This window comes from Hypomesus nipponensis, chromosome 9 (assembly GCF_054491055.1).
Source record: "Hypomesus nipponensis isolate SF chromosome 9, ASM5449105v1, whole genome shotgun sequence".
In the NCBI taxonomy this organism is placed as follows: domain Eukaryota; kingdom Metazoa; phylum Chordata; class Actinopteri; order Osmeriformes; family Osmeridae; genus Hypomesus; species Hypomesus nipponensis.
The window spans coordinates 17,608,623-17,623,158 of NC_140369.1; the positions used below are offsets into that span (position 1 = coordinate 17,608,623).

Here is a 14,536-nt window from a genome sequence, read left to right on the forward strand (position 1 = left end):
ACTGAAGGTCCAATCACACTTCAAACCCGGGGAGGGGCTGGTTTGTTGACAGGAAGCAGAAAGTGGTGCGTTTTCAGACAGCCTCTTTGTGGCTTTTGACCAAAGAACAGTTGGTGCAAAATACTTCGATCGTATTTACCTCGAAGGTCAGAGGAAGTTCATTATGGTTTTTAAGACCGACTCTGGGCAAAGATGCAATGGAGGTCAATAGTAGTTGGTCTTCTCGTGCTGAGACTGACTCTCAGTTGTCTGTTATGGTTAGCGTTTGGTTTGGTACCGAGCTGGGGTTTCAACTTCCCCTTGAATTTTAATTTCAATTTACACAAAATAGAGTTGTTCAGAGAGAACGAGGGGGTGACTGTGAAGACTAACTCTTGGTCACAGCGAACGCAGAACCATGGAGAAAGTGACACACGACAGACCTCATGTCCCAAGATGGGTGATGACTCCAGCAAAAGGTCTTACCTGAATCTCTTTGATGGCAACAGGGACGAATATGCCAGGAAGTACAACTCCTTCCCAGACACTCTCAAGACAGAAATGAGACATATGGCTAAAGAAATGTTCTACTTTGGATATGACAACTACATGAAATATGCCTTTCCCGAGGATGAGCTAAATCCTATTGACTGCCAAGGAAGGGGGCCTGACGTTCTGAACCCGTGAGTCTTCCAAAAAGTGAAATTATACGTATTGTAGAGATTCAGCACACAGTTAGGTCCGTGTGATATGTTGACAGACCGAAGTATTCCAGTTGGTTGATAGACTGAGCCGATTTGTGTGGCCAAAATTGGCGACTGTCAGCCATGCATAGCCTTCAAGCAAATCTGATAAGTGAACAGTTAGCAAATGTGTGACTGTAAGTTCCCTTCTGCCACGAACCAAGTTATGTAGTTTGTACACCATTCCTGATAACGGAAAGCTCTTTCTGTTTTGTTTTTTACCATGACAGTCAAATAGCTTTCAATGGTTCACTTTTGTAACTTGGTTCATAGTGCTAAGAAAGGGTCTAATCATGTTCTCTCAATTCAATATAGCCTAGATCTAGTGAGTAACCCATGTTCTGATTGGTTGTGTTTGTGTGTATTTTCTTTCAGGTCAAACATCAACATCAATGATGTCTTGGGAAACTATTCCCTCACACTCATTGACACCTTGGACACTCTTGTGGTAAAACATTTTGGTTTTATTTGTGTGAGCTTCCGACAAGTTAGGCTGTACAGTCTTTCAAATCAAATCAAATAGCTTACCTATGTGAAAGATAGTGACGTCTGTCCTCTTAGACCATAGTGGTGGGTCTGCTCTGCGCCATGTGAAGCTACGGCTGTATGATTTAGTGTCCGGCATTCAGTAAAGGACTAATGGTTAGTTTCTCTTTTCAGGTGCTGGGCAATGTCTCCGAGTTTCACAGAGCTGTTAAGTTAGTAATAGAAACAGTGTCCTTTGACAAGGACTCAACAGTGCAAGTGTTTGAGGCAAACATCAGGTATACATGACTTTCCTTAAAATGTTTATCTGGTTTTCTACATGCTATGTCTAGATTCTAGAAACAAGTGTGTCAGGGAAGTGTTTAATTTCCATGGTAAATCATAACATTTGTTAAATCCTAATCTGGCTAAAGGCTGCTTGGCATGCCTGATAATGGCAGTTATAAATCTTCAGGAAACTGCCAATAATGTGTGATAATGTGTAATCTAGAAAAGTTGAGATCATATGTTGTTTAGAGTAGAACTAAGTACATTTGCCTCCAACCCTGCTAAAAATGTCAGCAGTGTTAATCGCTAACTTTCTTTCCTTTTTGTCATTTTAAAAGGATTTTAGGAAGCCTTATCTCCTCTCACATTCTCCTGACTGACTCCAAACATCCCTTTGGAAATGTGGGTCTGAAGGACTATGATAACGAGCTGCTCCACTTGGCCCACGACCTGGCCGTGCGTCTGCTGCCCGCCTTCGAGAACACGGGCACAGGTATCCCCTACCCCAGGGTGAGAAGCACGCGGCTGCTCTGGATGCTAACGGGCCGTACGAAGGCTGCGGGGGACATAGCCGTGCTATGGAAACCCACTCGCACACTCACTCTGTTGACTGCTGTCTTTTGCTCGTGACCTTTTGTCCGTGGTTTGGTTCCCCCTTTCCCAGGTGAACCTAAAGAACGGGGTTCCTCCGGACAGCATCAACGAGACGTGCACGGCAGGGGCGGGCTCTCTGCTGGTGGAGTTTGGGATCCTCAGCCGCCTGATAGGGGACTCGACGTTTGAATGGGTCGCTCGGCGGGCTGTCCGGGCACTCTGGAGTCTGCGAAGCAACGAGACCGGCTTGCTAGGTCAGTCGAGAAGGTTTGGCATTGGTGTTGCATTAAGTACAACTCAACTATGTAGCAATACATCCTTGTGGTTACACGGGAACTGCTATGCAGTTCCACTTCATTACGGTTTCGCGGAACAAGCTGTTGGGATGGGCGAGGTTGGGCTTTCCAGGGGTTAAGTGGGGTGTTACCGTTGATCTGGTTTTGCTAACCGCCGCGTTACTGACACTGATCCAAATCAACGTACAAGGGAGGATTTGAACGTGCATCTTTTTGTTCTGCCGTCAACTGCTGTACCAATAAACTACACCGTGCCATTTATTTGAACGTCTGTCTCGACATCAAACCTTTTTGCCGACCACCTCTTCAACCTGCAGGGAATGTGGTGAACATCCAGACAGGCCAGTGGGTCGGCAAGCAGAGCGGTCTAGGAGCCGGGATGGACTCCTTCTATGAGTACCTGCTCAAGTCCTACATCCTGTTTGGCGAGAAGGAGGACTACCGGATGTTCCAAGCTGCTTATGGGAGCATCCAGAACCACCTCAGAAGAGGGTCAGTACTGGATGCCATCTTGAGTAGGGTGGTGGGCCCTCTGTTGTAGATTGGGATGTTTCTACATCCAGCGCCAGAAGCTCTTTCTCGGAACCACATGCTTCCGTAACCAGTTTTCAGCATGCACGTCCTCCAATGTCCTGTTTCCCTACGCAGGAGGGAGTCCTGTAACGAGGGCGAAGGCGACCCCCCTCTCTACGTCAACGTGAACATGTTCAGCGGCCAGATCATGAACACCTGGATAGACTCCCTGCAAGCTTTCTTCCCTGGTCTCCAGGTAGGATTGGAGGGCCTCCGGCGAATGATCTCCCAGAAAATATACGCCGAATGTACAAAAGAAAGTCTGAAATGTACGTGATCGCCGTGAAAGCGGGATCGTTTTGGCGACATCAACGTCACGTCCGCATTGTGTGGCGCAACAAAGGATCCATGGACTGCTGCCTGGCCCAATACATTGATTATCTCGTCCCTGTTAACTCATTTAGCTGACGTGAAATTGAGACTTGTTCCAGCATTCATTTGTCATACGTAGTTTGCTGTTAGAAATCCTCTGCGTTGTCGTCTTCCGTTACCTTTTGACGTTTGTCTTTTTAGGTTTTGAGTGGAGATGTGGAGAATGCCATATGCTTGCATGCCTTCTACTATGCCATCTGGAAGCGTTTTGGGGCTCTTCCTGAGAGGTATAACTGGCATCTGCAGGCTCCAGATGTCCTCTTCTACCCTCTGAGACCAGAGCTGGTGGAGTCCACCTACCTACTGTACCAGGTACCAGGACAGGACCTGCCCCACGTCCAACACGTCAACAGTTAGCTGCAAATGTCCTTGGGACAGTTGATTTTAGTATTTCATACTGTCCCAAGATAAATTAAAAGCCAAGTCTGGTCCATTGCCAACTTCTCTTAGATATATTTCATGCAAATCTTTTGGTGGGTGAAGGTTTTACTGTATGTGTGTCATTATACACGCAGTCATGTGCAGTTTATAGTGTGGTTCAACCCAAATTGTCCTTGTAGGCAAACAAACATTGATCATTTTGAAAACCGTACATCATCCAAATGACAAGAAATGCATTGCTGTCCAAAGATAAGTTTCTAATTGTATGTGGAATTCCAAAATAGGCTGTTTTTAAGTTAAAACACTTTTTTAATTAATTTTTTTACACCTCACAGGCAACTAAGAATCCATTCTATTTACACGTTGGAATGGATATCCTTCAGAGTCTGGAGAAACATGCCAAAGTCAGGTGAGAGACGTTGCTGTTTTCACGCTGGATCAGAAGGGTAATCAATGGTGTTGTTTCCCAGAAACGGGAGCAAGAAGTGCAGTTATTTCGACGCATTTTAACAGTCATTAAACTCCTAGGTGTGGTTACGCTACTCTTCACCATGTGGTGGACAAATCCAAAGAGGATCGCATGGAGAGCTTCTTCCTCAGTGAGACCTGCAAATACCTTTACCTGGTATGTACAGTGGGTTCTGCCCGGAGTTTTGGATCAGATGTCGAATCCCTTAGCTCAGTCAAAGGAAGCCCACCCTCCAATGAGAAAAAACCTGTCTTTGTCTCCCACAGCTGTTCGATGAAGACAACCCGCTGCACAATTCGGAGAATAAGTACATCTTCACCACCGAGGGCCACATGGTGCCTATAGACGAGCGCTTCCGGGAGAAGCAGTGCAACGACCTGTTTCCCTGCCTGGATGACGCTCCGCCCGACCAGCACACCACCAGCCAGCCTCCCAGCAACAGCACAAACGTAAACTCCACCCCCCCACACACACACACTCACTCCTGCTGGGGCTTCGATGTCTTTGTGGAACTGCCCACTTTGCCCCCCACTGCCCCCCACAAGAGCGTCTTTGAGGGGGGCTTGTTGTGGGGTCCGATTGCTCCTTCTGTCCCCCCCCATACCTGTAAAGTCACACGTCCATGTCCTCTGCTTTTCTCCAGTGCGACCGCATCTCCGAGGAGAGGCGCTACGCGCTGCCTTTGAAGAGCGTGTACATGAGGCAGATCGATCACATGGTGGGACTGTTCTGAGCTGGAGGGAGGGAGGGAGGGAGGGGGAGCCGGACGAGGGCCGCCCGTCCACGCCCCCTCGGTCCCAGCTGTAGTGAGGGGGGGCGAGACCTCCTCAGCCCCCGCCCCCCCCCTCCCCCTCCCCCCGCGCTTGGGTTGTCTACCGCTCAAGACCGGGAGGAAAAAAGACCAACAATAGGCAACACTTTCAAATTGAAGTTTGTTCATGTACTGTATTCATTGAAAGTATACGTAGCCTTTTGAGTCCTTCTTCGATTCAAACTTTTTTTGTTTTGAATTTAAGAGGAAAAGTAACCTGTTTTGTGGAATCTTGTTCCACAGCATTTTCGTGTGTGCGAGTCACTACGTGGTTGGGTTTGAGCATGACTGAGATTCGTTTTTGTTCAGGAATGAATGACACAAAAAGGGCTTTCCTGTTTTTAGGTATTGGTTTAGGTGTTCCCGTGTACGCCCATGTGTAAATTTTCTGAACAAACACCGACGCTGTGAATATTGGGGTGTTGAGGGAACAGTGGCATCCAGTACCACATTAAGTTTGAAGCTGCTTATTACACAGCGAGATCTCACTACGCAGTGACCAGTGCCTCACATCAAAAATGGTTTTCACTTGACCTAGTGTTATTTCTCAAGGGCTTCACACTAACAAATGGGTAAGATTCTTAACACAACTAAAGTCACATGATGGATGTAAATGTTGCAGCTGCCTGTTCAAGATTGTGCATTGTCCATTATCTTATAGAAATTGTTCTCATGCACAATTACATTTAACATTTTGAAAATGCTTGCAGAAAGAGTTACCATTTTCATCTATTTATTGAGACCGCGATATGAGGCGAATGGAACGAGGTGACATACCCGCATTAAGATCATATAATAACAGCCCGGCATTCCATATGCATGTGGAAATAAATTGAACATGACATGGTGGTAGGTATTCAGGACTACACAGACCCTTTTAAAGTGCCTTTGGCCTTTTGGTAGCTGAATCCGGAACCGTGCTTTAGTCCACTAGTTGTGATGCTCATCAGTGGTTGACGTTAGCGTCACAGCAGGTTGACTCAAACTAAGACAGGTCTGAAGCCAAGTCTGCTTTTTAGGTACCTCATGATGTTGAATCAAGATGACCGAACAAAAAAAAAGTATTTATCTTTGAGGCCATGAAGATTATGGCAAGCTGGGCACCATTCCTTAATAGTACGTGTGGTGTTGTATCTTATCGACACTGATGATGGCACAGGCTCTCTCTGTAAAACACAGGGACTGTCAGGACTGAACAAAGCCATAACTTTGTCATTTCGTCGGTGGATGTTTGTGTGTAAAGTTTCAAGAACAGAATGGATGTGAATGTCAATAGCCAAGCATGAATAATACCAATGTGTTACCTGTCCACAGAGTTTATGCTGCATAGTTATTTGAACATAGGTGTACCAAGTAACCACGGTGACCTGTAGGGTTATGGGACATCACTATGTGTATTGGCACGAGCCCTCATCACCCAATGCTCAGACAAGACCTCCCTCACCTAGGGTGTACCCCCAGGAGGATACTCAGGGATTGACGAATATCACTTACTTTTTGTTGTTGCGGTGAATACTATTGTTGACGACTGTCTTAACATCTTGTTGCCTACAGTGACAAGGCCCAACCTTGGTCATTTTTGGGAGGATCATAAAACAGATTTGTTTTTAAATGATTTTAAATTTTGTTTGATTTCTTACTGAAATGTCTCTTGTCAAAATGTCTGCAATAAATTCAAAATACTGTTCATGGTAATATTTAGTACGAGTGCTTTATCCCAAACTGCGGTCCTACATTTCCAAATCGAATATGTTACACACATTCTATATTGGTGCCGGAAGGAATCACAACAATCCCAATTTTATTTTCTACGGAAGCTTTAATAAGATCATTTCAGACTTCTTTCATAATTTTCATTTATGTACAGACTCCAGGGCTCAAAGGCCTACATGTTTGTAATTCCTTGCAACACATATTTCAAAATGTTGCTTTAGCACAGTCACTGAACAATGGAGCAGAACAACACTGGAGGGTTCCTCACTGTGATATTTCACTAACTACCGTGTAAGTAGAACTGGCCCAATGAGACATGATAAAGGTCTTCTCCTGCTGGTAGTTTATTCCTCGTTCGAATTCCTAGTTGTACAAATAATTGTTTTGTCTAAGATGTGTGCGACATCTACGTATCCAACGCCGTTTAGCTGACGAACGACTCTGCGTCGCAACAGAAGTTGAAGTGCATATGCAGGTGGGGAGAGGCCATCTTTTTTTTGTTCGCAGTTTGGCTTTGTGGGCCTTTACTAGAGCTCAGATATGTTTGCCTTACAACGCACTTCCACTTACTGATGGGCCTGAGAAGACATGTCGCTGTTTGCCATCAGAAGCGTCTACGGCTCCACTACAGTTTGCTTAGCACTGCGGCGAAAATTAATTTCGATTCCAGAAGATTGTGATGTAACAGCTTTACTAAAATCAACTTGTAATGAACGTCAGTACAGGGCGTATCCGCTAACTCTCAGGTCACACCTAGGTTAGGTCTGTTATTTCAACTGGTCTTAAACTACCGTGATAGTCTTTGGACAAAAACTGATGTGTATTTTTGAACTATCAAATTCATAGATGTATGCGTGCGTACATTTGGGTGCGTGTGTCTGAGTGTTTGCAGAGACCATTTCTTGTCTTGGCTCTCATTGGATGTCCTGTTGGGTTGAGGAGCGAGTGTCCACACTTTGAATATAGGAAGCTTAGGAGTGATGGGTCAAGATTAGACCAACACCCTGAAAGAAAGACAGACATTGTCACTAGCTAGCGAGAACCTTATTTACCAGATGGCATTGTGCATAGTGAAGGGAACAACAAGGTGTGATTCCCGGATCAGAGACCAAAACCCTTACCTGCTCCAGGGCCATGCTCAGCGTGGCTCTTAGAAGAGACCACAGTCCTTGAGATTTTCTTTAATGATGATGTCAGTTACGGCATCAAACACAAACTTGACGTTCTCTGTGTCTGTGGCACAAGTCATGTGCGAGTAGACCTCCTTGACGTCGCGTGCCAAGTTGAGGTCTAGGAACTGGAGTTTGATGTAGTTACCAGCATCCTCATAGGTGTTGGGGCCTGTCGTGAAGGTTTAGAACGTTTTGTCACACCCGAGGATCTGAATATCATCTAGTCTCTGCAGTTTCAGAAGGCATACAAGGAGTACATTTGATCAAGAAAATGACTCAGAGTCAGAGCTGCAATTGAGGTCTCACCATCATAGTCAGGGAAGCACATGCTGAGGTGAGCCTTCTTGATCTTCTCAGTGAAGACATCTTTCTTGTTGAGGAAGAGTACAATAGAGGTGGTGCGAAAGTAGCGGTGGTTGCAGATACTGTTGAACAAGTGGAGACTCTCATGCATTCGATTCTAAACCGGGGAAGAAATCATGTCAAAAGGACATAACATTTGATTATAATCCAATGAAACGTAATCAAAATCTCACATCTTAATCATATGATGAGAAAAAAGAACGATGACTAACACCACTGTGAAGTGCAGTGATGTTTCTGCAGCAATACCTACATGCTGGGGGCTGGCTACCAGGACAGCTAGCACAATAACACATCAACTTGACTCCATAAGGCCATCACAATCGATACCATTAGTTTATATCTCATTCTATGATGCTGCTTATTCGATCTGTCTTGTCCAAATGGAGCTCCTTCTCGTCAGGTCATCGTATCTCACCACTTCATCGTCCTCCACCAGCACCATGTCGTAGGCGCTCAGAGCAGCGATGAAGATGATGCAGGTCACCCCCTCGAAACAGTGGATCCATTTCTTCCTCTCAGACCTCTGGCCTCCGACGTCAAACATCCTGCGAGAGAGACGGGGAGAGACGTCAGCTTTCGTTCTACCTTCACGTCTCCGGATGCCGGGTGGCGTTTCCGTGGGTTTCCTTGTCTGGCGTCGTTTCGTATCCTGAGAGGAAGACTCACCTGAAGTTCAGATCTTTCAATCCAAACTGAGTCTCGATGATACCGGTGGTCTTCACTCGTGATCGCAGCATGTCCTGCTCGGTGGGGATGTATCCTGGCTGGATTAGCCTCTCCAGGTCCATCAGGTAGCTACGAGGGAGACACAAGTCACGTTTGGACATTCCAACGCAAAAGGACAGTTGGGGAGACTTTAAAAGAAGAGAGAATGTTCGTTGGGAGAGAGAGCCGTAGACGGAGATGACCCACTATCCAGCCGAGTCGTTGAGCTGGTACTCGGAAGCTCTATCGTAGCACGCCTGGATCCCAGAATCCTTCCAGAGACGCATGATGATATCTGCCAGCTCCTTGGGCATGGAGCCCTCCTCTATGGTGTCGGCCAAGTGCATGAGCTTCCGGGCGTCGTCCTAACAACACACTGTCTGTTACAAACCCATACACATTGGTAGAGAGCAGGCGGACACACTTGTGAAGAAAAGCGTTTGGCATTTTTGTGAGGAAATGGAAGGACGCCTGCACAGAGCAGCTGTGGAGATACACAGATAGCGATGACCTCGTTGACCTGTGAGGCACGGGGACACCTACCTGCTGAGCGGGATCGCCATAGCCAATGTTGAGGGTCGTCATGGCCTTGACAATAGCCATGGCGGACTGCAAGGTGTTGCTGTAGATGATGGTGACGAACTCCATACTCTCTTCAAGTGAGTAACCATCTTGATGGATAATTCTGTGGAGTGCAGAAAATAGGCCATGGAGGAAGGAATACGTGCACATAAACGTATACAGCCGTGGATTCACAGGTCACAGAAATGCAGAACATTTGGAAGGTCAGCACTCACTTCATCTGTTTGACAATTGTGCTTTTTCCTGATTCTCCAGCACCTGTAGACAGAAAGGGACAACAGTCAGGCAGTGTGGAGAAGTAGCACAAACTATCAATATATCTGCAAAACACTTTGGTAACAAACAGCTGTGTACATTGTAGAGTCCTAGCAGTACAAGCCAGTACATTTGGCTTATTTGGAGGGACTTTCAGTGTCAGTCTTTGGAGCAGGTTTAAAAATCCAAATGAATCATGATGTTTACCAGGTGTCACCACAAGGGCTCAGTGTTTAGTTGAACTCATTTCTTCATTACTATATCGAAAGGGACGGTTCTGCCAATGTGCATTTGACCAGTATTAACAAAACGGAGAAATGATCGCAATTTGCACCTCTATAGACAATACCCAAATTCTGCTTCCTGTTTTCTCTCAACTTTGCAACTCTGCTGGATAATTGATCCTTGGTGATTTGAACACACACTTTGTATTTCCCAGTGGTGACCACTGGGGTGTGTTGGCCTGCTGGTAAAACCATCTCAAACCTAGCTGCTCCTCAGTGCTGGCCCCAGCACCCTGACTTAGTGAGAATCCACCTGTGGGTGAGAATCTCATTACTAAGCTCCCCGGAGCTGATGTCAGGGGGAATACTTTCTGTCCCTGACCTACATGATCATAAAGATGTAAGGCCCCTGAGAGCGCTGAGGGGGAGTGACTTCACCTGATTATGATTACCCGAATCAGCTTGAGTCAGATTCAGTCCCTACAATCCACGACTGGGATATTTCTAAGTACAACTCAGGTGATGAGGAATTTGGTGGTTGGAAAAAGAGCGTCTTGGATCGACAAATCCTTTTCTTTTCACCTAAGTACATCAATGTTTGTTAGGTGCTGAGGGAGGTGAAGGATCTTCTGGTCACAGTGGGGCTTTGAGGAGTTTGTCTTTGGGTTAGGCTGATGGCTTACTGAGTAGCACAGCGAACCCTGTGGACTGGAACAGTTGTTGTTTTAGGATTATAAAAGATTGAGGTGAGCAATTCCCAAAGTGTTTCAATCAACACAGTGACAGGGGTGGATAAGCTGTTTTCAGCTCCAGCAGAGTTTGCAAGGAAGATAATCCACAGGAGATAGTAGCTTGCACCCTGTCCGCAGGTAAATCAATGTTCCTAATGTACATTTAGAAACTTCTTAAAAGACAACTGAACTTCTATGAGACACATTTGTTTAACACTTTGTATTTAGAATGACTATTCCGAGACTGAGATTAAGGGCTCTATAGCAGTATCTATTAAATGAAACAGAAATGGTCAAAAGCAAATATTATCTGGAGTATTAACATTTTTCCAACATCTTAAGTACTTTCATAAAGTCTGTGAAGTATTAAAATACATGACCTGCGATTCCCAACAACCCCTGTCCTAAGTAACATAAACAGTGGAACGAGGATCCCCGAATCAAACTTTTCCAGAGCACAAAACGTCAATCAGTCCTTTGGGAGGGACTTTTTAACAGTTTCCTCACGCCAAAAGTAGATGATCATGCCCTAGGGTCCTGTTAGGGGGGGTCTTTGTTTACGGATGACTCAGATGGGTGTTCCACAGGGATACCTGACTTCCATTCTTTATACCACCTTTCCTGTACCTCAGGCCCCATAGACCAGCAGTCCACCAGTCCCCCAGTTCCCCAGACCTTCCCCCAGAGAAAGGCACGCAGACATTACCCAGCAGCAGCAGCTTGACTGTCCTGGCGTCCTTGTCGGCATCCTCCTTCAACTTCTTCTCCAGCTCCCTGGAGTGCTTCTCCTCACTACTCGCTCCTGCCCCCATTCTCACTCACCGGCTTCGGCCTTGATACTCACAACCAAATGGCGGGAAGAAAAAAAATGGAAGGTTCCAGCAGATTGCCTACAGGCCGCCTGGTGCCGTCAACTACGCCGCTGGCCAAGTCAACTGCTCCTAACCAACACTGGCAAATTGCTGAGTGTTTTCCTGTCTTAGGGAGGATTTGGGGCATCCTCTGTGCACCTGATCAGGTTCGGCCAATGAGCCACAAGGACAGGAGGGTTCTGGTGCTCAAGGAGGAGGGAGTGCGAGGCAGGGGTACGCTGGTGTGCGAGCATACGACCTCACCTTCGGTTTTAGGGGACTTTGCTGTGCTCAGCTGAAGATGCACATCGGCTCAAGTGCTTATCTGCCCTCACTGTTCTCAGCTGTCTTTAAAAGAGGAGTGGAAAGAAGAACACTGAGCTGTGTTTGTCTCTGATGGTATGAGGGATGTAAAGGGTCCTACACTAATATACTGTGCGGACACATAACTGCTCGGATGACCATGAGGCCTGAATAACGAGCACAGTGTTTCTCGTCGATGACGGAGGACACTTGGAAGGCATTTGCCTTTGTCCGTCTCATGTATGAAGCCTAGATTAAAACACAGCAGGACAATGTCCACCACAGCCCTTCGTGTAGTAACGAAACTGGACGCACTGATATCCTATACACGACTGCAAACTGAGGGGTGATATATAAAGTACTTAAAGAGCTTTGCATTCTCACCTGACAGATCTCATTGACCTCAATCTGAAGATGGCAAGATATCCTAATCTATTCTTGTGTGTCCTTTTAGAGAGAAAGAGAGAGAGATATACAGACAGACAGACAGAGAGACAGAGAGAGAGAGAGAGAGAGAGAGAGAGAGAGAGAGAGAGAGAGAGAGAGAGAGAGAGAGAGAGAGAGATAGTGACACCATTCCCATGCTCCTCTTGTACATTAACATAGATATCAATCACTGGTCCACAAAATAAACTGCCTGTATTTATAAAATATAGAGCTTTAATTTATTAGTCAGCAACATCGATGAGAAAGGAGAGATACTGTACTCATTTATAGAAGTCATTACAATAACATCAAATGTGCATTATACCCTATGCAACCTTTCCTCTTAAACCCCACAGGCTAAGATGACAGAAGAAAAAACTATGCAAATGTTGGAAATCAACCGATAGATTTTACAGAGGGAGAGGGAAAGGGAGAAATAGAGAGAGAGAGAGAGAGAGAGAGAGGTCGGTCTAAAACCCATTTCTTTGTTATGTATTCCACCATAAGGGTAAACCTCTGTCTTTCCCGCCTTCCACTGACACTATCCCCACGTTCCCACAATGAGAGAGAGACGTCCACTGACATCCACAACAACATAGCATTTTTGGACTAATATCATATACGTTACATACACATTTCATGCACACAATGAAAAGCCACCATCCCAAAAGTTGGGTATGTGTTTTTCTGTGTTTAGATGTGTTTAGATATCCTAGTGGTTTTAATTATATACATAACGTTCAGTTTGGAAGCAGAGTTGTCGGAGGAAGGTTCTGTGGCATATGAAACATTTTGATGTGTTTTGGGAAGATGCCATCAGCACCACCTGATCTAGCAGTGCCGGATAAACAGCTCCGAATAACAGAGGCAGAAACCAAAGAGCCCCGTTCCGCCCTAAACGGAGCTTCGCGTGCGTCTGCTCAGGAAGACTGACGACAGCTGCTCCAGATCCACTCGAGTCAGTGACAACCCACGGCCCCCACGCTACAATCTTCCACTCATCCTCCGTAAGTCTACATGGCAAGCCTGCGTGCTGCTCTCTGCTTCCCCCAGGCTCCATCTGACCCACGGGTGACCGCCCGGTCACAACAGCCTGACTCTGGACAGTCTCCCGGGGCCTCGGACCACAAATCAAATCAAACAATCCCGCTCGTTAAGGTGTCTTCAGACCCTCGTCAACTTGGATAACTTGGCCAACAGTATTGATGTTGACTTGTGATATCATTTCACTGTCGTTCTCAGACACTTACTATGTTGCTGACCTGAAGTTATGGCAATATGGGCATCTAGTGGAATGCAAACTATAACGGTATAGTTCTGTTCGGATCCGTTTGGAAGCAAAAAATACATTGGACAAGTTATTATACTCTTCCATAGACAAAAACACAATACATGCGTTGGATGTGAAGTATATGCCACAAATACCAACAAATGTTACGTATTATTTACCAACGACCGATTCAGGTAGTGGATGGTGCTCCGTCGGTCTCTTGTGCACAAACAAATTGTTTGAAAACGTACGTAGCTGCTTGCTGGAGATTCTCCGTTTTAGTGTGGACAACAACAGGGTCCTTCCCGTCAAAACAGCTGTTCTAAGCATCACATTCTCAAGGATACAACATTGAGATGTCATATTTACACATCAACAAAACACCCCACAGCAACTACTTTGGAAGAGACTTGGCAGGTATTGTAGATGTAGCAGGAGGGGAGGGGGGGGGGGGGGGCTGGGCTCAAGGAGAAAAGAATGGAAGCCTCCTTCAGCAGTCTGTGGAAGAACGAAGAGGTTCTGGGTCTTTTCAAACCCCATTGGTCAGCTAACCCTTCGGCACCTCCCATCACACAGGTGTGGCCAATGAATATACTCAAAGCTGCAGTCTGTGGGCTTTCCCTTTCTCTGCATTCATGACATGCCTTATCTGAAGAGTCCATTGGCTGTGTCCCATAATGGAGTCAGCTGTTCATTCTGAAGGTCCTGGATAGTGTTCCATATCAGAGGCTGGTCACCACCAGCAGTTGAAGTTGATCCAACATGCAGCCAGTGCACTATAACCTTTCTTAAAGAATCTACATCAGTCCTCCAGTCCATGTCCATAAATCCATGTCCATGATATATACACTTTCAGTTCTCTTCATGTTCTATGAAGTGCTGCTGTTTCTCCAAACAACAAAGCATAAAGATATTTGTAATATAACACAATTTGTAATAAACAATACAACTAACGACAATAATATCA

General features: G+C 45.8%; 2 protein-coding genes across 3 annotated transcripts; one reads left to right on the forward strand and one right to left on the reverse strand.

Moving 5' to 3' along the window:
• Positions 1–29: 29 nt before the first annotated feature.
• On the forward strand, positions 30–6,666 carry edem1 (ER degradation enhancer, mannosidase alpha-like 1). Its single transcript, XM_084706109.1, has 12 exons — positions 30–662; positions 1,098–1,170; positions 1,383–1,486; positions 1,814–1,985; positions 2,140–2,323; positions 2,683–2,857; positions 3,014–3,134; positions 3,452–3,622; positions 4,027–4,100; positions 4,220–4,316; positions 4,427–4,609; positions 4,804–6,666. The coding sequence occupies exons 1-12, from the start codon at positions 193–195 to the stop codon at positions 4,891–4,893; spliced, it is 1,914 nt and encodes a 637-aa protein (XP_084562235.1). The 5' UTR covers positions 30–192; the 3' UTR covers positions 4,894–6,666.
• A 1,168-nt stretch (positions 6,667–7,834) lies between these two features.
• gnat1 (guanine nucleotide binding protein (G protein), alpha transducing activity polypeptide 1) lies at positions 7,835–11,531 on the reverse strand. Of its 2 annotated transcripts, none has more exons than XM_084705530.1 (8): positions 11,426–11,531; positions 9,725–9,767; positions 9,471–9,612; positions 9,135–9,292; positions 8,889–9,017; positions 8,638–8,767; positions 8,163–8,316; positions 7,835–8,025 (listed from the first exon to the last, which is right to left on the reverse strand). In XM_084705530.1, the coding sequence occupies exons 1-8, from the start codon at positions 11,529–11,531 to the stop codon at positions 7,835–7,837; spliced, it is 1,053 nt and encodes a 350-aa protein (XP_084561656.1). The 2 variants fall into 2 exon arrangements, with proteins under 2 accessions (XP_084561656.1, XP_084561655.1); XM_084705529.1 differs by having other exon boundaries at positions 9,465–9,612.
• Positions 11,532–14,536: the final 3,005 nt, after the last annotated feature.

What these genes read in the sequence shown, in the direction of transcription:
- edem1 (XM_084706109.1), top strand. Translation starts at nt 193, where the DNA reads ATGCAATGGAGGTCAATAGTAGTTGGTCTTCTCGTGCTGAGACTGACT. An exon ending in GGGCCTGACGTTCTGAACCC is followed by an intron (nt 663 to 1,097) that starts GTGAGTCTTCCA and finishes ATTTTCTTTCAG; the next exon opens with GTCAAACATCAACATCAATG. An exon ending in GTGTTTGAGGCAAACATCAG is followed by an intron (nt 1,487 to 1,813) that starts GTATACATGACT and finishes TCATTTTAAAAG; the next exon opens with GATTTTAGGAAGCCTTATCT.
- gnat1 (XM_084705529.1), bottom strand. Translation starts at nt 11,531, where the DNA reads ATGGGGGCAGGAGCGAGTAGTGAGGAGAAGCACTCCAGGGAGCTGGAG. An exon ending in AGTCAAGCTGCTGCTGCTGG is followed by an intron (nt 9,768 to 11,425) that starts GTAATGTCTGCG and finishes TTCTGTCTACAG; the next exon opens with GTGCTGGAGAATCAGGAAAA. An exon ending in CTCAACGACTCGGCTGGATA is followed by an intron (nt 9,018 to 9,134) that starts GTGGGTCATCTC and finishes TCTCCCTCGTAG; the next exon opens with CTACCTGATGGACCTGGAGA.